The 21,375-nt window shown below is 37.5% G+C and overlaps 2 protein-coding genes across 3 annotated transcripts; one reads left to right on the top strand and one right to left on the bottom strand.

Annotated features, from left to right (window-relative positions):
* Window positions 1-4,145: 4,145 nt before the first annotated feature.
* On the top strand, window positions 4,146-12,490 carry cfap100 (cilia and flagella associated protein 100). 2 transcript variants are annotated; one of them, XM_052599342.1, is made up of 14 exons: window positions 4,146-4,408; window positions 6,255-6,343; window positions 6,637-6,808; window positions 7,826-7,893; window positions 8,027-8,190; window positions 8,415-8,495; window positions 8,583-8,785; window positions 8,921-9,017; window positions 9,091-9,124; window positions 9,301-9,455; window positions 9,541-9,676; window positions 10,577-10,773; window positions 10,862-10,955; window positions 12,112-12,490. In XM_052599342.1, exons 1-14 carry the CDS (start codon window positions 4,381-4,383, stop codon window positions 12,223-12,225), a joined length of 1,632 nt encoding a protein of 543 aa, XP_052455302.1. In that variant the 5' UTR covers window positions 4,146-4,380; the 3' UTR covers window positions 12,226-12,490. The 2 variants fall into 2 exon arrangements, with proteins under 2 accessions (XP_052455302.1, XP_052455301.1); XM_052599341.1 differs by having other exon boundaries at window positions 10,571-10,773; window positions 12,112-12,489.
* On the bottom strand, window positions 12,425-20,491 carry si:dkey-156n14.3 (zinc finger protein ZXDC). Its single transcript, XM_052599340.1, has 9 exons — window positions 18,531-20,491; window positions 18,273-18,425; window positions 18,102-18,180; window positions 17,512-17,642; window positions 16,578-16,748; window positions 15,386-16,254; window positions 14,986-15,240; window positions 14,810-14,911; window positions 12,425-13,121 (listed from the first exon to the last, which is right to left on the bottom strand). The coding sequence occupies exons 1-9, from the start codon at window positions 20,383-20,385 to the stop codon at window positions 13,035-13,037; spliced, it is 3,702 nt and encodes a 1,233-aa protein (XP_052455300.1). The 5' UTR covers window positions 20,386-20,491; the 3' UTR covers window positions 12,425-13,034.
* Window positions 20,492-21,375: the final 884 nt, after the last annotated feature.

Here is a 21,375-nt window from a genome sequence, read left to right as displayed (position 1 = left end):
TGAGCTATTATATATATATATATATATATATATATATATATATGTGTGTGTGTGTGTGTGTGTGTGTGTGTGTGTGTGTGTGTGTGTGTGTGTGTGTGTGTGTGTGTGTGTGTGTCTGTGTGTATGTGTGTGTGTGTGTGTGTGTGTGTGTGTGTGTGTGTGTGTGTGTCTTGCTTGGTTTTACTGAGAGATAGTTAGGCCTTACATAACTTGTTCCAAAGTTCCATAACACAGACACTTTCACAAACACTTTTTTTGTCTGTTTAATATCACAAAAAGAAATAAATATCAATTAATTGTATCTTCATGCTAAATTACACAGATTACTTTTTTAGCTATATTTTTTCAAGTGTGTTCATAGACCATAATTTTTTTAAGTCTCTAATTCTTTAAGAATTTTTGATTGATTAGTATTAATTTATTTTTATTATTTGTCTTGAATACCCCAAACCAAATCACGATAATCAGTAAAATCAATAACTAACCTTATCGTTGAATATGTTGCAACCATTCATAAACCCTGACTGGCACTCACCAATCAAACCATCAAGGTCAGATTTAGGTCATTTTCCATGACAGATGCCAAAACTTTTAAGTTGTTATTTAACTATGTGATTAGCATGCAAGTTATCTTCAAAACTGTGGCCAGGTGCCACAACTTTGCTGTTAGTTTGCCAAACATTACCAGACATATCATTGGAATGAACTGAACAAATGTGTGGTGGTGGATCTTAGATGTTGTGGGGGTGTTTTTATTTCAAAGACCCTGGACAACATATTAGAATACCTGGAAACTAAATCAACACTTGGCTGTCTAAGCTTGAACCATGTCACGGTTAAATCTTCCAGCAGGACAATGATCCATGGTAAATTAAAATCAACACAAAAATGGTTCAATGACCACAGAGTCAAGGTTTTGCCTTGGCTACCCCAGTACCCCAGTCCTTGAAAGAAAAACAGTCTCCTGCCCTTAACTCCATAGAAAACCAGTGGGGTGAGCTGAAGAAGACCATAAGCTTGGACTATAGAATATGAAGCATCTGGAAAGTTCTGCATATGGAAATTATCTCAGATCAATAAGAGGGCAATCAATTCCCAGGGATTTGTCGGAAGAAAATAGTTAAGGCAAGAATGGTTAATTAAATGTGGGATAAACAAAGCACAGGTGGGATTAATCAATCAACCAGTAAGTAACTGTGGAATAGAAACCAGTGCTGTGTTCATACTTCATAATCACCCCTCATATACGAGTCCTATAGACCATTAGATGGAGTGAATGAAAACTAGTCAGCGAATTTGGACACTGAGTGTGCCAAAAGGGCTGCCGCCCTCGAGAGGGTCCACTATGGTTTGGGACACCACTACAAATGACTTGTGCCCCATTTGAGAGTATAGGGGGCAATTTTGGACAGCCCAGGACTAAACAGAGAATAAAACTGAACTTATAGAACCAAAACTATACAGAAAGGACAATACTGCATATGCAATCCCATTTAAATCCATTTAAACAGATGATGCAGTGACATAGTGTGTGCTTCCAATTTAGTTTGAGTTTATAAATGCATTATTGTGGTAAGCATGTGTCTTTTTAATAGGCTACCATTCTAAACATAATATAGCTGCTGTTTTAGATGAGTGTCTGAAAAAGCTGTACAGTTATTTTAATGATCTTTCAATACAGGGTCAATAAAGCCATCGTGATTACCATTTTAAAAATACAAACTTGCCCAGAGTATACAAACAATCTAATATTTTTAGCCACAGCCTAGCCATGATGTTAGTATGTATATTACATTTTTGAAATGCTGTTTATTAATACAGTAATATGAAATATGTATGTTAAATAAATGAATATGATTTAAGCACCAAATCCACTAGAAAGTTCAGCCCTATCAATAGATTTTTAAATGCTTATGAAAAATATGGGAATCTTGGTCTCACAGAGCCTATACTTTTACTTCACTCATTCCGGCATACTTGCTTCACGTTCATATTGGCAGATACTTCACATTTTTTATCACACTTATTATAAAACTCTATATTGGTACTATTGTGCACCTTAGTAACAGATAGTAATACCATAGTACTTAATGTCAATATATTAAATAATTATTTAATTTGCACACCATATATCTATATTGTATATTTTCCACGATAATATTTTGAATGTTTTAAGATTATACAAAATTGAATAAAGTGTTGTTTTTTTGTTTGGTCAGGTTATAATCGAGTTTTCACTGGATCTCAGTCAGCCTAGAATCATTATTATACTAGAGTTAATGATTGACATCTGATATGTCTATTGACCCTTATTCTGGAGAAGTGAATGATTCAGCAAAAACTCAAAAAATAAGTCCTAATCCAGTTTCAATTCATTACCAAGGGGAGCAAAAATTAGTTAAAATTTCAATCTTATCCAATTTTTTGATTTGCCTTGGGGATTGTGTTTCCACCTCACCATCTCTCTTGGGAGTCCCTCAAGGTTTCATTATTGGACATAATCTGTTCTCCTTACATATGTTTCCCTTATTTGCAGGAAGTATGTCATCTCGATTCACTGTTATGCAGATGATACACAACTATGTCTGCCTTTGAAACAGAAAGGTGGAAACTCCATAACACTAATGTTGGACTGTCTTGAGGATATTAAAGCCAGGATGGCTTTAATCTAGATGTCCTCTTATCTATAGATCTGGGTGCTATAAAACCATATGTTGAAGCCTATTGTAAGAAAACCTTGGTGTTATTATAGACAGTAATTTTAAACTGGATAAACAGGTTACTGAAGTTGTTTTTCCAGTTGAAGCAATTATCCAAATTCTTTTCTGTCTTTTAATGATTTAATTTTGAATGGGTTATGAATATTTTTTTTTTATCTTGACCTGCCTGGACTATTTAATGGATTTTTACACTAATGCTTCTGCTTGTTTGTTAGAGGAACGCATAAGCAAGGATTATATATTATATTGGCCTCCCTTCACTGGCTTCCTGTTCGCTCTTGAATTGACTTGAATTGCACTCGACTTCATGCCCAAGATTCGAAGAACACAAATAGCGGCCTCACTCTTCCCAAATAATGCAAGAACACAAATGCTGTTTGGAATCTTTTTACTGAAGAGTGAAATGAAACACTCTTTGGGGTTTGATTGCAGAAATTAGCAATCCACAGCGTGCACCACTCACGACCATAGACTCACGACTCATTTTATTCTTTATTATTTTTCCTTTTTGTCTGGAGTTCCAGAACAACCCACTTGAGGACACCATTACAACATAAGATTAATAGCTGCCGCTGCATTGGAATGATTCATGTCTAAGCTAAAACATTTTCTGCTTTTAAATCTAGTCTTAAAACTAATTTCTTCTATTTAGCATTGAACTCAGTATGAGATCTGTTTAACAATTTGTTTTGGTTTTATCTTTTGTTTTAATGTGTTTACTGTTTTATTCAGATTTTTTGAACAGCACTTTGGTAAACACTTGTTATTTTTATGGGTTCTCTAAAAATAAACTTTGACTTAGTTTACATACATTCAGAATATTGTATTTTATGTTCAGCAGATGAAAGAGATTCACAAAGTAATTATCTCTTTAAATAGGAGAACAGGGATACTTGTAAATGTTCAAAATACAAAAACAAACCACCACAACAACAACCACTTGTTTTTGGAATAAAAACAAGTGGTCCTGTTCATTTATTTTTTATTTTTTTTGTATGAAATAGGATTGGTTTGAGGGAAATAGTTAATAATTTACAGAAATAAATTCAAAGACAAAATTAGTGTGGAAATATTTTACAGTATTTTTCTGTTCGTGGAGAAACGAGACGAAACGATACCACAACAAGTCAAATACAAGAAATTATGTTTTTAAATCAATGTTAAAATGGTTGCACATCCATGTTTTCTAAAAATGTTATATAGAGAAGAATATAAAAATTAGAGAATAATTTACGAAATATAAGAGATCTAAGAAGTAAACTTAAATCAAGTGAAGACCCTATGGTGAAGACCAGTACTGAATCGAACCACCTGCAGTGCACAGAAGGATCTATCTTGTGCAATACTGCCACCTACTTTTCGTGGAAAGAATTTTCATATAAAGTTGTCAGGGCAACCAAGTAACGCAACAAGAGAAAAGTCTGCTCAAACCGGATCATCCGATCTCCTCGCTCTGATCCATCTGCAGGTTTAGGGCTATAGATCATTAAATTCTAAAAATCAATAATTTAAAAACACTATTGGCGAGATTGCTATAGTACGTAACCTGACAGAGGCTTTAAACTTTCCAGGACAAACGTATTCCTACAGAAGCTAGCGACTTCACGTAAGGAAACGCAGATCTTCGTTGATCTAAATTGTTATTTGCCGCAGGAACAACATGTCCTTACCTGAATCATCAGCACACAGTAAGACAGACTTAATCCATGCGTAATTCATTAGATAATTAATACGATCAATTATTGGTTTGTGTCTGCGTATATATACGTTATATATACATATATAACTTACATATATATACAGGTGCTGGCCATATAATTAGAATATCATCAAAAGGTTTATTTATTTCACTAATTCCATTCAAAAAGTGAAACTTGTATATTATATTCATTCATGACACACAGACTGATATATTTCAAATGTTTATTTGTTTTAATTTTGACAACTAAAGAAAATCCCATATTCAGTGTCTCAGAAAATTTGAATATTGTGAAAAGGTTCAATATTGAAGACACCTGGTGCCACTCTCTAATCAGCTAATTAACTCAAAACACCAGCAAATGCCTTTAAATGGTCTCTCAGTCTAGTTCTGTAGGCTACACAATCATGGGGAAGACTGCTGACTTGACATTTGTCCAAAATATGACCATTGACACCTTGCACAAGGAGGGCAAGACACAAAAGCTCATTGCAAAAGAGGCTGGCCCTGGAGAGCATTGTGAAACAAAACCACTTAAAAAATGTGGGGGAGATTCACAAAGAGTGGACTGCAGCTGGAGTCAGTGTTTCAAGAACCTCTATGCACAGATGCGAGACATGGGTTTCAGCTGTCGCATTCCTTGTGTCAAGCCTCTCTTGAACAACAGACAGCATCAGAAGCATCTAAAGACAAAGAGGACCGGACTGCTGCTGAGTGGTCCAAAGTTTTGTTCTCTGATGAAAGTAAATTTAGCATTTCTTTTGGAAATCAGGGTCCCAGACTCTGGAGGAAGAGATGAGATGCACACAATCCATGTTGCTTGAGGTCCAGTGTAAAGTTTCCACAGTCAGTGATGGTTTGGGGTGCCATGTCATCTGCTGGTGTTGGTCCACTGTGTTTTCTGATGCCCAAGGTCAACACAGCCGTATACCAGGAAGTTTTAGAGCACTTCATGCTTCCTGCAGCTGACCAACTTTATGTAGATGCAGACTTCATTTTCCAACAGGACTTGGCACCTGCACACAATGCCAAAGCTACCAGTACGTGGTTTAAGGACCAGGGTATCCCTGTTCTTAACTGGCAAGCAAACTCGCCTGACCTTAACCCCATCTATGGGGTATTGTGAAGAGGAAGATGCAATATGCCAGACCCAGGAATGCAGAAGAGCTGAAGGCCACTATCAGAGCAACCTGGGCTCTCATAACACCTGAGCAGTGCCACAGACTGATTGACTCCATGCCACAACATATTGCTGCAGTAATTCAGGCAAAAGGAGCCCCAACTAAGTATTGAGTGCTGTACATGCTCATACTTTTCATTTTCATACTTTTCATTTGGCCAAAATTTTTAAAAATCCTTTCTTTGTATTGGTCTTAAGTAATATTCAAATTTTCTAAGATACCGAATTTGGGAATTTCCCTAGTTGTCAGTTATAATCATCAAAATTAAAAGAAATAAACTTTTGAAATATATCAGTGTGTTTGTAATGAATGAATATAATATACATGTTTCACTTTTTGAATGGAATTAGTTAAATAAATCAACTTTTTGATGATATTCTAATTATATGACCAGCACCTATATATATATATATATATATATATATATATATATATATATATATATATATATATATATATATATATATATAATTTTCTGTATTAACATAATTCTAACATGATTAGAATCTGCAGGGAACTTGTCTTGAATTTGAAGAAATTGAAAGACAATGATGCGTTTTAAAAAATATAATTTGGTCTTTATAAAAACAATGTCAATAAAATGTCCTTGTGGTGACAGAAGTAAACGTGTGTTTATATGTTTATCTGATTTAGAAAGCAGTGATGATGTGAACCCTTTCACAGTTTCTGAACACAGCGATCTTTTCCAGATGAGAAACAAAGAAAGATCTCAGAAGAAGCTGGTTTGTATCAATTAATACACTGAAACAATACATATACTTTAAATATGTTCAATCTGTCATCTGTAGGGACGTATTAAGCATTTAGAATAGTGAATCCAAATGGGTAATTCAATGGTAGTAAGTCACCACAATCTTAAAATATATGGGTTACATAATTGCATCTAATACACTTACTTAAAGTTTGGAGATGTTAAAAGCACAAAATAGAGTACAGTTGCTCAACACTTAAAACATAATTTGTCCACCAGAAATAAAATAATCCAAACATGAAATTCTGCTCTCTGTTATGGCAGGAGCACCAAAGTAAGTTGGCTCTACCTGTCCATGAGAAGATAACATTTGCATGCAGAACAAGGGCAGGACAAACCAGACTAAGGAAAGAACTGAAAGAGGAGGGTAGCAAACCAGTCACACATACTCACAGGCAGCTCCAAATTACACCCGCATGGAGGGCATCTATGAAAGGTGAGCCAAACCATATCGCATCTCATCTGCATCAAACATGCATATTTTTTAAATTTAATGTGGAATGTTTGAAGAACAAATGCTGAAAGTAGAATTGTATGTAAACTATTACACTGAACATAACCTGCCTGAGTGCAAAAAATGGTCAAGAGGCACATTAACTTGCTATTAGTAGCCTCTTCATAAGATCCTATATTTGAATCAGTTTCAGGGATATTTGGGAGAAGGGATTTTATTAATTTTAACAGCTTCTGGAGCTACCAAGAGCAGACATATGCAGTATTGTAATGTTTGCAATAAGTTTCATGCCTCCTAGTGTTTAAGTGTGGTTGCTGTCCCCACACATTGTATTCCCATCAGTAAATCAAGATTTTCTTCATCTGCATTTTAGAAGCATTCGATTTTCCTCGATATAACAAGTAATATCTACTGCCATGGGGCAGAATCACTAATAATTCCACACACTTTGAAACATGTAAGGTCTCTCACACTTGAAAAAGAATATTCATGGCACTTAGTTATGTTCTATGCAATTGTTTTAATACAGGGAAATAAAATACATTTTAAGTTTCAACATTTGTTCTATCAAACAAAGAGTAGAATGAGCTGTATGCAAACATTAGGTTTTTGACAACTACAAATATGTACAATTAAACAGTTCACACATAGAGCCGCATTAAAACCCCTATAGCTTTAGAAATGAACCATATAGCGCCTTAAAAAATAAGATATATAAAGAAAAGTTTGTTAACTAAAATGGAAAAGGATATTGACATATGTTTAATACTTTTTGAGTTACTGACATGTAAACTTAGGGGGAAAAAGCACTTCTTGAACTGTCACCATTGACATATAATGCAACAAAGATTGCTTAAGTCAACAGATTTTACTAATATACCTAACGATGTCTGTGTAAAAACTGTGGTTGAGTTGACACAGAATGACCCACATGTAAACCCACAGCAACTAACATTACATTTTAGCCTAAAAGTACTGTTTTAATTCTGATTTTCTTAGACCCTAATATTGACGTAGGAGGCATGAATGAATATATCACTAAGAAACGTGAACTCTTCTTACTGGAGGTAAGATGCCATCTTGTTTTTCTAGCATTTGCTCAGTGTCTTCCTTCTATCCTTTGTGGTTTTGACAGATTTGTCTTTACTCGTGTCCCCTTCTTCTGTGTCTGATTGACACTCTCTCTTTCTCTCTTTTTAGTATTCTCTGCAAGTAAAGAAAGGAGAGATTCAGCTACTGGAGCAAATGGCTGCAGAAGAAGAGGCGAAATTGACAAGAGCTGAGAAGTTCTTGGAAAACGACGCCACCTTGTTTGAAGAATTCCTAAAAGAAAATGACAAGAATTCGGTGGAGGCTATCAAAATGTACTGGCCATACTATAAAACATTCACTTATAAAACACTAAAAAGTAACAAAAGTACTGTCATTACAATGGTGTTGCTACTTTAAAGCACAATGCTTGAATTAATGTTTAAAAAGATTTTTTAAATTGACCTAAATAGCAAATGATTGTGTTTTTACATGGACATGCATTAATGCGCAGCCTACGTTTATCTAATGTGTAATAAAACCATCAAATGCTTTTCAGTGCTGAGCAGGAGACAAAGGTGAAGCTGGAGAAAGTGGCTGAGATCAAGAAGATAACTTCCAAAATGGTGGCAATCAAAAGGTCTAGACATTGTATGATCAGAAGCTTTCCGTAATTCATTCAACAGGATTGTTTACCTTTTTTTCTCCCCTTAACCTTTCATTTTAGTGACATCTCTAAGTATGAGGACATCCTGAAGGAGTATAAAAAGTATAAAGAGTTTCTGCTGATGCTGTCACCTCCAGAATGGCGGGAGAAACGGGGATCCAAGAGCAGAAACTCTACTGCCTCCACAAACGCTGAGAGGGATGAAAACCAGACCGAAAAAATTAAAAAGAACAAAGAAAGAAAGACAGCTGAAGGCAGCAAGCGTATGTTGGCAACTTCACAAGCTTTCCAAAAGTTTGTTTGAGAGCAAAGTGCAAAGTTTACCATCCATAGAAGACAGAATTGGTTTTTTACCAGATGGTCTTTTCTTCCATTTAAATGTATTCAAACACATATAGGTGGAGAAAGACGAGGGGCTCGTGGTTTTCTATCTTCTCAGGAGGCCAGGGCTTCATCTCAACAAAGTGTGAAGTCCAGCCATCAAAGCGGCAAAATGTATACTAACCATAACATAGTCATGACATAGTTTTAAATATTTTCAACGACTAATACTTTGTTTTCACTTCAGTTCTGCACCTGGGACTGACAGCTCGGATTATGAGGTTAATTGCTACTAATATTCTGCTGAATTTATTAGCCAATTTATTCTTCATTTACAAAAGTATTATTCAATTACATTTTTAGTTACATTTACGCAGCTTTCTCCATTAATTGATGTGTTGCTATTTGCAGTATAGACCTCCTTTGTTTGAAATGACCACTGTGATGTCTCTTTCAGGAGGACCCAGAGATGTTCTTCAAAGAACCTCAGGATCTTTTGAACCTAATGACTGAGCTGGAAGAGCAGAACCTTTCCCTCATCCAAAACACTAGAGAGACAGAAGAGGCTTTGGAGGAGTTCAGACAGAATGCTGAACTGACTCGCAAAAACATGTGTGTACCTGTGTGCAACAACAGAGATTTTCTCTGTATGTGTATTCCAGTAAAAAATGCTGTTTGTTTGTGTGTATATATACAGGGAGACTGAGTCAAAGCAGCTAAAAGCGCAGATTGATATCATAACTGACACCATTCAGAAGGAGAAAGAGAGAGCAGCAGAGCTGGAAATGAAAGCCAAACTGTTCAGCTTTGAACAGTACAAACCAGAGGACCAGGTAAGAAAACAATTCACTTTTGTTATCCTACTTTGTCATTTTCTTTATTTAAATGCCTGTTGATTAAAACAGTCAGTGTTTTCTGTGCTGACATGATTTAGAATTTTGAATTCTGAAAATGTAGCGTATACTGAATATTTTCCCTTCCAAATGTAATGCATTCCCTTTCTGAATAATAAATAGAGTATATTTTTGCCACTAGTCTGTAGCAGTCTGCTGTTGACTTTTAAATTATTTAGCCACTGACATTTCATCCTCGTAGAACCTCGTATATGCCTTTAAGAAAACTTAAAAACAGGCAAACACTAGCAGTTATAGAAATTTGCTGGTGGCACTTTATTTTACAGTACGTGTACTAACATGTACTTATAGTGTACTTACAGTGTATTTATCTAAGAAAGTTCTGGTAACACAAGGTAACTACATGGGGTAGGGTTAGGTTTAGGGGTAGGTTCAGGGTTAGTACCTAGTTATTACATAGTTATTGTAATTACTATAAGTACATAGTATGTACATGAGGAACAGGACTGTAAAATAAAGTGCTACCAATTTGCTAATCAATTAAAGATTTCATCATAACAGCTTAAAGCATTGTGATTACAAATTTAAGAAGGTTCTCGAAACCTCTGAATTATGCTGTACATCCAATTAAGTTAATTTGCAATAACTATAAAAACAATATAATTTTTAATTTCCGTTTTTCTTGGCGCCCACAGCTGAGACTTAAATCAAAGACAAAGATATGTCAAAAATGGTTTTGTTTTGCCTCTTTATTCTATTAAAGCATAAGTACTGTTCATCGCTTCTAGAAACAAGCTGCTTAGTTACAATCTTTGCATTGCTAAATCATTGGACAATAACTATAGTGACCAAGTACTGATACCTTTTCCTGAGGACAAGACGCTTGACTCACTGAGCCGTAAGGTGGAGGAGGTCTACCACTGCTGTGTGGGGGAAACGGAGGCCAACCTGACAACTTTGCAGATGCTGACAGCCATTGAGGAAAAATTAGGGCAGCTTCTGGAAAATGCAGATATGATTCCAAAAGACCAAATGAGTATAGCTGAACGTGCCAAAGAGAAAGAGAGGAGAATGAGGTGACTACATCCAGATCTGCATCTACATTAAACCAAGAACTGAATCATCTGTATCTAGTATGTTCCTCGACTTCTTTTTACTGTTTAGGCTGCGTGATGAGAAGATATTTCTGCAAATGAAACAACAGGAGGAAAGACAGAAAAAAGCCCTGGAAAGATCTCAGGCTGTGATTAAGAAAACGGTAAAAAGCTGTTTTATTTGTTATTGTAATTTACCTTTGGCGAAAAATGTTATTACAATTGTTTGTCACTATTAAAATTTAAAATTAAATTAAAACTACATTTATGCATTTAGCAGACGCTTTTATCCAAAGCGACTTGCAGTGCATTCAGGCGATCAACTTTTACCTATCATGTGTTCCCGGGGAATCGAACCCCCAACATTGCACTTGATATAGCAAATGCTCTACCAATTGAGCTACAGGAACACTAATAAAGGGATTGTTTATTTTTCCAAAAAAAAAAAGAAAAAAGAAACAAACCTTTTTTACTTACTGTAGTTGCAAGTTTACAAGTCATATTCAAATTTGTTACATCCTTCAGTCCCTCTTTAGCTACGTATCCGTACGTCTATTTTTATGTTTACTTTTGGGATATTGCATACAAAATACTGGATGGAAACACCAAGATGTGCATAAACTCTAAAAAGTGTATTTGCTCAATTGAGGCGAATAAATTTTTTATCCAGTAACATAACGTGCATAAACTATGATGGAAACTCATTTACTGAATAAATTCCTCGATATGCAACAAGAAAGTCAGATTAATTTCTGAAATAAGATGGCATAACCTGACTAACTAGCGGACTGATCTCATTGAGCAGATTCTGAAATGTAGATTTGGTTGTTCTGAAATTGTGACTAAATGTGACCATTAACCAGCACAAATTTGTTTCCTAATTAGTAACTTACTACCTTAAAATCTAAGCAGGTACTTCAAGCAAATAAATTGACAAAATGCTGAAATGTTAAGAAAACAATTCCTGGAAATCCAGTGGTCAAATGCTGTGTGGACTCTCAATTTTCTGTGTAATATACAAGTATTTTATAACATGTAATATAATCTAATTACAAGAGCATACATTTTTGAATCCGATTTCGTAATCCAGATGACGTGGTCAGTTACTACCCAGCAATGTGCGACTTTTAGTATTACATCAGAGCAAGTCAGACAACACTCGGACAGATTTCTTCACTAGGGAAAAAGGTTAAACAAGGAATGTTTTCATAAAACATCAAGGTCTTATATCTGAAATGATCTCTTGTAACCTCTTTAAATGACTGGAAATGCTTTTCAAACAAGTAGGAGTGAGAACAGGTCTTCTGCTTTTTCTTTTAGTCTGTCAAGAAGCTGATGCCACGCTCTCAGCCTCCGGTCCGAAAACGTGAGGCAAACAAGAAAACTGAAGCCACAGACCGGGAGAATGAAGAGTTCCTGTATTTCTTAAGTTAAAAAGAGCACGTTTATACCTGCTTGAATATTAATACACATTTCTGTAGATAGGTGACAGAGTAGATTTTCATTCATTGTTTTAGCAAGGTTTCAATTTTGTTTTTAAAGGATATGAATATAAATGAATGTATTAATCACGAACATGCTAGATTTTGTGAAACTCAAGAGAAATATTTGCTGGCACAAACAGAGTCGAAGGTTTGATTAAAATGTACAATTTTATTAACCTGTCCTGAAGTAAACCAATCCTAATAAATAAATTTAAAGTGTGTAATTTTATAAAAAGTAGAACAAACTTTTTTTTTTTTTTCACAAACATTTAACAACTATATCTGCACTTTACAAAGCCATACAAAAATAGGCATCAAAACAACTTTGTTTCATAGTGGTGAATCAGGCAAATAAGTTAAGGTCAAATCAGACTAGATATAAACAGCTCATGACAAACAGTTCTTTTTTAAAGACCAATAGTATTTATTTTGGTTAAGAGACAGATCAATGATGATGTCCACTGCCATTTATCTTTTGTGTGCTCAAAAATCATTATATTGAAATATGTACTACTGAAAAATCAAGCAAGTCACATGATCAAAAATGAAACAAAACTCACTGTGCTTTGATTTTGGGCAAATTAGCTTACTGTACAATTCTGACTTCATGTACTAAACAAGAATGCAGTGATTTGCTTAAACTAGATAATGATTAAACCAATGGAGGCACTGAGAAAATGTACAAGATCATCGAAGAAAAAGAATGAGAGAGACAGCCTGACATAGATGGTGTTTTAGAAGCACTTTCTGTTTCCATCATCACTCCAAGTCTTGTAAGTTGATGGTGCTCCCAGTGAATTGGGAGTTATCAGATCCATTTTCATCTTCAGCCATGACTGTAGGTTCCTACAAGTGATAATATTTAGATTAGTGTATAGGATACTGTATAGACGAGTAACCATTAACACATTTTCAAAACACTACAGGACAACTGTACGGGACAAATTATACATACATATCACCTCCAGCAAGGAAACCGCAATGTCAATAGCAATGTAATGACATATGTTAAATGTAATTTATAGACTATACCAGGCAATAATTCTGTACCTATACATGATAGTGTCGTGTATCGTCAATAGCAGATGTCTTTGTCGATAGTCAATACCAGGGGTTCCTAAACTTCAGAGTTTAGCTCCAACCCCAATTATGGCGCATTTCCACTGCATGGTACGAAATGGTATTGTTCACTTTCGGGAGGTTCTCCACTGGGTACAGTACCTAGTACTTTTTTAGTACCACCTCGGTTGAGGTTCCAAGTGAACCGCACCGTTACCATAACATGACGTGTAAACTCTGCCAATCACGGATTGGCCGGAGAGAATAGTCACTAAACTTGCGACACAAACACAAAAGAACCGCAAGATTTAAATCAGCACAGCCAGCGAAGGAGCGAACGGAACCGCAAACGAGCACACCTTTTTTTTTTAACAAGCAAAACGGTTTGTTGTCTGTTGGGAAACGTTGGGTACAGACGTCCTCTCGTTGACTGCAGAGGAGCAGATCCAGCGAGATCTTGATGGGGTGACGTGGAATGAAAACTTTTTTTAGGAGTCCTTGCAATAGAGGTGCCACCACTATAATGACGTAAATAATCCTGCCCACTCTAGCGATACTAAACTGTAGTGGAACATGGTCCAGAGCGCAGAATGACTGATGTATCCTGATGTAACTTTACTTCAAATATATATCGACTTACCCGGTTCAAATACTTTTATATTTAAGCTGTTCATTTAGGTCCAATATTTAGTGTTAAACTGTTGGTCTTCAAAATAAATCTACCTTTTATTTATTTTTTACAGTTGACTGATTTTGTAGACATTTTATACTGATAACTTCCATGCATCTATTGGTAAGCCACCTTACAGCGATCCTAATAGCGATGTTTGATCGTTGTATCTAAATAAATATATATGAACAAGCTTTCCAAATATTGTATTCAACATGTTAGTTTACAGTATGTTTGAAAGTATATCATTTTGATTATTGGTGCTTCTATAAGCTCTCTGTCTCACGTACGCGTGGTTTAAAACACCAAATAGTTATAAAATAGCCTATTACAAGTACAGAGAGTCTCTCTCTCTTGCCCCACCCACCCACGCACATACGATAATATCTTGTATTGATGATCTCACAGGCTGGCGATATGACGATACGAAAAAAATAAATAAATATAAAAATAAATTCACACAACACAAGCAGTTAAAATGCTAACAAGCAGGGAATGCAGACCACTACCTTGAGTTACCCATATCTGAATACCATCTCTTGGCCCTTTTTGATTCGACCCCCCCCCTTTCCCACTTCAAATTCAAACGAACCACCGTCATATCTAAATATTAAAGCTATATATATATATATATATATATATATATATATATATATATATATATATATATATATATATATATATATATATATATATATATATATATATATATATATATATATATAAAAAATTAAATAAAAAATAAACAAATAAAACATAGGATACAAAGAAGGTTATGATTATGAGGCTTAGTTGTTGTATGAACCTGTAGGATGTTGACGGGCAGATCCACAGTGAGCTGAGAATGTGAGCATGAGGTCTGTGAACTCAACTGGAAAGCCAAGTCTCCATCAGCAGCAGGGTCATCCTACAACAAACACACTGAAATCAATGTACTGAACTGCAGTGAGAACGCTTTCAAATTATTTCCCATCATCTCACCTGCAGCAGCTGAATCTGTACAAACTGTGCACCTGCGACCGGATCCCGAATGGGTAGCTCACTATTTCCTGTAGCAGCTCCATCTCCAAAATGAGCACCTGAATTAGTCGGCGGAGCAGAGCTGGTGCCCTTTGATCCTTTAGTCTTTTTTTGGCCCGTCTCTGAAGGACATGTGGAAGAGCCTGGACCTTTCTGTTTTCTTCTCTTGGCGAGCTGAATGGCTCTGTAGTCTGTGCGTGCGGATCCACTGCTCTCCTAATGGAAGAACAACAGAACACATTTAAACTTTTGGGTTAACTTATTTTAAAATGACTGAACCACGAACATTTAACCAAAATCTTAAAATCTATTTATCAGCTATCAGTTTCAGAAGGTTTAACATCAACTCTTTACTACTAACCATAGTGGGGCACGTGACTGCGGGCAACTCTGTTATTTTCTGTCCACTGTAGGATCCACTGTGACTGGGGAACACAAACTGACACATCCCTTTATTGCCATCTGACTGAGCCATGACCTCCACCCTGTTTAACAAGGGCCCGACGGCTGTCTCGCTGCCTGGCAGGTCAGGCTTTGCCTGCGGAGAGAGTAATTCCGGTACAGGGGTTGCTGCCAGAGCCATGGAGGAGAGCGGGGCGGAGAGAGAAGGAACAAGAGAGGAACCGAGTGCTGGCTGAAGAGCTGCTGTCAGTGAGGAAAGAGACTGAGAAAGTGATGAAGAAAGAGAGGGTGTGAGAGTAGATGGTGATTCTACAGTCAAGGGATTGCAGGAGTTCAGAGTGTGGAGTTCTGAAGATGCAGTACTTTGAATAGCCAGAGCAGTTAGAGTTCCCAGATCTTCTGGGTTGCCTGTTTGCACATCATCCAAATGCAATGTGGCATGGGGCAAAACCACTCCACCTCCTCCACCGCCCAATCCTGTGTCTAATACATGTACGCCCATATCTTGCCCAGCCGCTAAAATGAGAGGATCCACAGTTTTTGCCCCATTAAGGGCTGAGCCAACTGAAGCTGGATCTATTGTGAGGATTCCGGTGTTAACCAGAGGCATGTCCATGGAGAAGGATCCAGCCACGGTACTGCCTTCACTGCCTACGGAGACAGCGGTGGTCACAGGACATGCAGGGATGCTGGAGAACAGAGAAGACAAGTCCAGACTGCTGAGTTCTGCTCCTGGAGGTAAGGATGGGGCACTGACAGTCTGTGAAGTGCTTGTCAGCTCACTACTGGGGGTGAGAGTGGCTGTGTCGTCCAACTGACTTAACACATCTGCAGAAAGAGGAACAGAACATAATCAGCATTACTGGACCTATATCAAGTGTGCTGATAAATACATATATACGAAATTAAAGCCCAGCACTAGATTTATAGCTGGAGCTGTCAAGAGAAATGACCAGAATTACTTTTTCCCAGTAAGCTAACTACTAACCATTGCTCCTCAAAACTGAAGACATTCTAACCTGATTTTGTTCTACAAAAAAATATCCATTCTTCTTATTACTATAAGTACTCATAATAAAAAAAAATTGGATGTACTAAGGCTCAATGTCTTTCGACATAATAAACAGCTCTGAAGTTGTGTGTGTGTTTACCTGGGCTGAGGTTGTGGTGTTTAAGCATGTGTGTCTTGAGACTGCTGCGTGATGAGAAGTGTTTGGTGCAACCGGCAACAGGACAGCGACTCCGCAGACTGACTCCATCCTGCTTATGCTTCTTAGAATGGATGTAGAGACTACTCCGAGCTGAAAACTTTGCACTGCAACCTGTATATTTACACACAAAATAATAAAATTCAATCTGAAATTGAAAAATACATTGATGGTAGTAACCACGAAAACATTACATATAGAAAGTAGGGCTGCATGATAAATCGAAATGGAATCGAAATCGCAATTTTACAGAAGCTGCGATTGTCATGCGTATCTTTCAGTAATATCTCCATCCTAAGGCAAAGAGGGCGCTCTCGCGCCGAAATTTCAACGACACCTGGCAGAAGAAAACCAGGAAATGCCTAAAGTAGTAGCTAGATAAACAAGATTTAACTGCTTTTATTGATTCAACGTAACTAATAAACACTATGATGAATAAATTCCATCAGGTGCGTGATTACACATAGAGCAGCTGTTACTACACAGAGCCGCTGAAGATGCGCAAATAAACGCTGAAAATGAACGTGGATTTGCGCAGCTTCTCAGTTAACAATGGCTCTGTGTAGTAACAGCTACTCTATGTGAAATCAGGCACCTGATAGAATTTACCACTGATTAGAGAACCGGCTTTACTGACGAGATGCGCATAACAATTGGCCGATCATGATCAGCGCACCCCTAGTTAAGGTCCTTTTGCACCAAGCCTGTATACTCTGCACAAACCAAATTAAAAAAGACCCTTCCTGCTGGCAATGACAACATGTGACCCTAAACCCAAATCTTAATAGCTGCCATATTTAGAGCTGCAGCAGTTACACAAATCACACATTTATTCATAAACATCAACTCATTAAAAGCAGTTTGTTCTAGTTCTGACCTTCTACAGGGCATTCAAATGGCTTGGTACCCAGGTGTGTGATACTGTGGCCCTTGAGGTGCTCAGCCCGTGTAAAGGATTTCCCGCAACCTTCTTCTGGACATGCAAACCGTCTGTCATCATCGTGCTTTCTGTAGATAAAAGATCAACATCTAATGAATCACTTTCAATAGCATGTTGATGACTCTGAAACAATATGTAATCTGAAACTTAAATTTTAAGTTATATTTTTGGTCATGTTTGCCTTTATTTTGAGAGAACAACAAAGAGACAGGGAGCAATAGGGGAAGGAGGAAGGGAAAAGGAAAGGACAACAAGATTGGACTTGAAATTGGGTCACCCAAGCACTGCTGGCTATATTTCAGAGTGCTGTTCATGTGGCTATGCTTTATGACTTGAAATGACAAGATCTGAAATATTCAGTGCATGATTACTGTTACATTAATGTACTTCTATTGTGGTGGGCACCTTGCATTGAAGGGTCTAAGTTTTAGCATTTTAAAGTGTGATTATTTTTAAATTATTTATTAATAGATAAATGAAACTTATTGAACAATTTTATTTATTCGTAACTACTAAAAACTTCTTACCGTTTGTGCCGGAGTAATTTGGACATGCTTGTGAAGGTCCAACCGCAGGAATCAGAATCACAAACAAACGGTCTTTCACCTGGGAGGAAAAAATGAGAGGGCAATGTTAGAAATAAATCATTATTAAGTAAGTAATATTGCTCGATTCCAAGTATCCGCTCATTTGTTCACCTGTGTGACTACGCAGGTGTATTTTGAGCCGACAGGCCTTGTCATATCGCTTGTCGCAGCCAGGATAGGTGCAGGTGAACTGAGCCATTTCTCTAAAGTGGGTTCTGTTGTGGGAGAACAGGGCGCTGAAAGTGATGAAGGTCTTCTCACATCCTGGGGATGCACAGAAACACCACTATCAGGTTGGTACTACTATCTGCAATACTGCTTACGGTCGACATTGGATTGGAAATTGGTTAAGATATCAATTGAACTCACCTGGGAACTCACACTTATGTGGTCTCTCTGGTTCAAAGTGTGTTCTCTGATGATTAGTGAGTCTCGTGGCGGTGCGAAACCTCTCACTGCATACTTCACAGATAAATGCATTTTCCTGGTCATGTGCTTTAACATGAGCTTTTAGATTGTAGACTGTGGTGAAACTGCGACCACAGTTTTCCCACTCACATTTATAAGGCCGCACTTTGTCATGAGACTTCAGGTGGCGTTTCAGTTTGTATGACGTTGTGAAGGACCAATCACAGCCCTCCACCGTACACTTGAAGGGACGCTGGTCCTCTGTGTGTAGAACCAAGTGGATTTTGAGATTTTGTCGGGTTTCAAAGGTGCTGGAACAGCCTGGTTGGGGACATCTATACTTTACTACTGAACCTTTCTTCATCAAACCCGATACAGTTAATACGTTTATTGGCTGTTGTTCGTCACAAGTAATTGGTTTGCTTTTTGAATTTTGGCAAATACTACTATCATCTTCTACAGCACAAACGGTTCCTTCTTCTTGCTTAATTGATGAGCAAGAATCCAGAGTAACACCCAATTCTGACAGTGAACAGTCATCAGCTAGAGTCAACTCCGAATCACTGCCAGCAAATCTGGCTTTTGGCTCATCTTGTAGACTCGAGGTAACATTGCTAATTTTCCCAATGGATTTATTTCCCCCGTCATAATTGAGCAGTACAAAATCTTCATTGTCTTTCATTCCCAAATGTTCTTTCAAGCTTATCATACCATCCTCCTTGTAAGCATAGCCCTCTGGTGGGGTGGCTAGGGTCAATATTCCATTTTCAATAGTCACAATGATACTCTGATTGTTAATCATGATGGTCCCAGAGAACGTTTCGTGCACAGGTATTGGGGTCCCATCAGGACCACAGTCCGCATTACTGCTGGACTCTTGATTTGCATAATCCATGATATTCATTTCAGCCATTTCAGTTGCAACCCTGTTCTCTGGAACAAATGCAGGGCTATTATTTTTTGTGACACACTGCATCAATTCCTCTGTTGAATGTTCAACTAAATTATTGCTAAGCATTTCTACTGTAGAGACCTTTGGCATTTGACTGCTCCCTGCATAGCCGTCTGATAATATTGGATCTCTATTCTCTGCCACAAGACACATCTCATGTCTGACATTTTGGTCTGTTGTCTCAGATCTGGAATTTAACAAATGTGCCGATTTGGATGTTCTGTTGAAGTTTTCGTCTAAATCTACTGGGGAACTGAGAGTCTTTGACTTGGGTGATGACGATTCATTCTCTTCAGCTCTGTGTTGAAAGCTCGTTTGTCGCTCCTTACCGTCATCTTCTTTATGTACTATGTTAAAAACCACGTATAGTTCCTCTGGGCTCTTGTTCGAAGAGGTGGAGGTGTTGCTGAGAAGAATCCTCTCTGTCGAGTGTCTTTGTTCACAGCACTCGGCGTCCAGAAGGGGAAGCGCCATTTGCAGAACGTTGTCATCATGTTCATCTTCCCTCCCAAACTCGGAAGGCAGCAACTCTAATTCATTAAACACCTTATGTTTGGACGCATTCACGTCACCGAGTTCTGCATCTGCGGACTGAACATCATATTTCTTACCATGGATGTTTTGAAGAGGCAGCGCGCAGCCGCTGCCATTTTCCTCAGCTCGAAGCGGTGAGGACCTGGCCCGGTTGTTGTGGGCGTCGCTTTCTAAACTCAGCGATCCCGAAAGACCCGAGATCGCATTTTCAGTCACACGTGTTCTCGCATGAATCCCAGAAGCTGTTGTCTGCTGAGAGAATGTCGTGTAGAGCGGGACGCCATGTTGGTACTGGGTGTTTTTGGTGTCTGTAAGCCCCTGGATTTCCATCTTGGTGTCCCTGTAGCAGCAGCTCGTGAAAGCTCCGCCCTTCACATGTGACTGCCCGATCCTGATTGGCCGGTATAAGTATTACGTCACACAAAACACGGAAAAAAAGGAAAAACAGATTTAACTCACTCTCCTTGAAGATCATCAGGTTTCGGTTCCATTTATTTAATTAAAAGGAGCAAATAATCCAGTTATTTCGCTGAGTGCGATGAAAATAGACTTTACTTTATAAACTGGGATAAAATTATCTTGTTTGCATTAACTGAAAACAGTTTTGTGTGTTTTGAGCAAGCTGAAAAAAGGGAACATGTTAGGGTTCGAAGTTCTATTGAGTTTTAGAACTTTGAAGGATTTATTTTGAGGATTTAAATGGAGCTTGGTTTGGACTGGGGTAGGTGAAGAACCCTGCTGGAAAAGCCTAAACTGGTTTTCCAGTTTAATCTTGTCTTCCAGCCAGGAAAACCAGCTGAGACAAGCAAACCAGCTTAACTGGTTTAAGTAGTTTTTAAAACCAGTGGTTGCAAATGAGAGTGAAGTGATCATTGCACCATATGTTATAGTAATTTAAGTAATTATATTTAACATGCTAATGTGCATTACTGCTAGCCAGTTTACTGCAAGACATAATATTAAGATACTTTGACATACAATCTCTCCGTTAGGTTAGGCTAACTCAGGTAGGTTACCAATAAAGGTGCAAAATCTGTTTCATTCTTATCACAGAAATAGCATGAAATTCTGCATGCATGCAGAACAGTGGAAAGCTAGATGAAGAGCATTTTCTCAGCAAAGAAGAAAAGCAAGGCTTGAATGTACATAGGTTTAAAACCGATTATGATATCAGTTAAAACTGAATGTTTTACATGCGTTATGTACATTACATATAGGGATCATTTCTCACAGCTACATTTGAATGCGACAGTGCAGTCTTTTGGTGAAACATTCTCTAAAGAGAAAACAACAAATATGCAGAACAATGCATAATTATTT

This window comes from Carassius gibelio, chromosome A6 (assembly GCF_023724105.1).
Source record: "Carassius gibelio isolate Cgi1373 ecotype wild population from Czech Republic chromosome A6, carGib1.2-hapl.c, whole genome shotgun sequence".
Classification (NCBI taxonomy): Eukaryota; Metazoa; Chordata; class Actinopteri; order Cypriniformes; family Cyprinidae; genus Carassius; species Carassius gibelio.
This window is presented reverse-complemented; position numbering and strand designations above follow the sequence as displayed.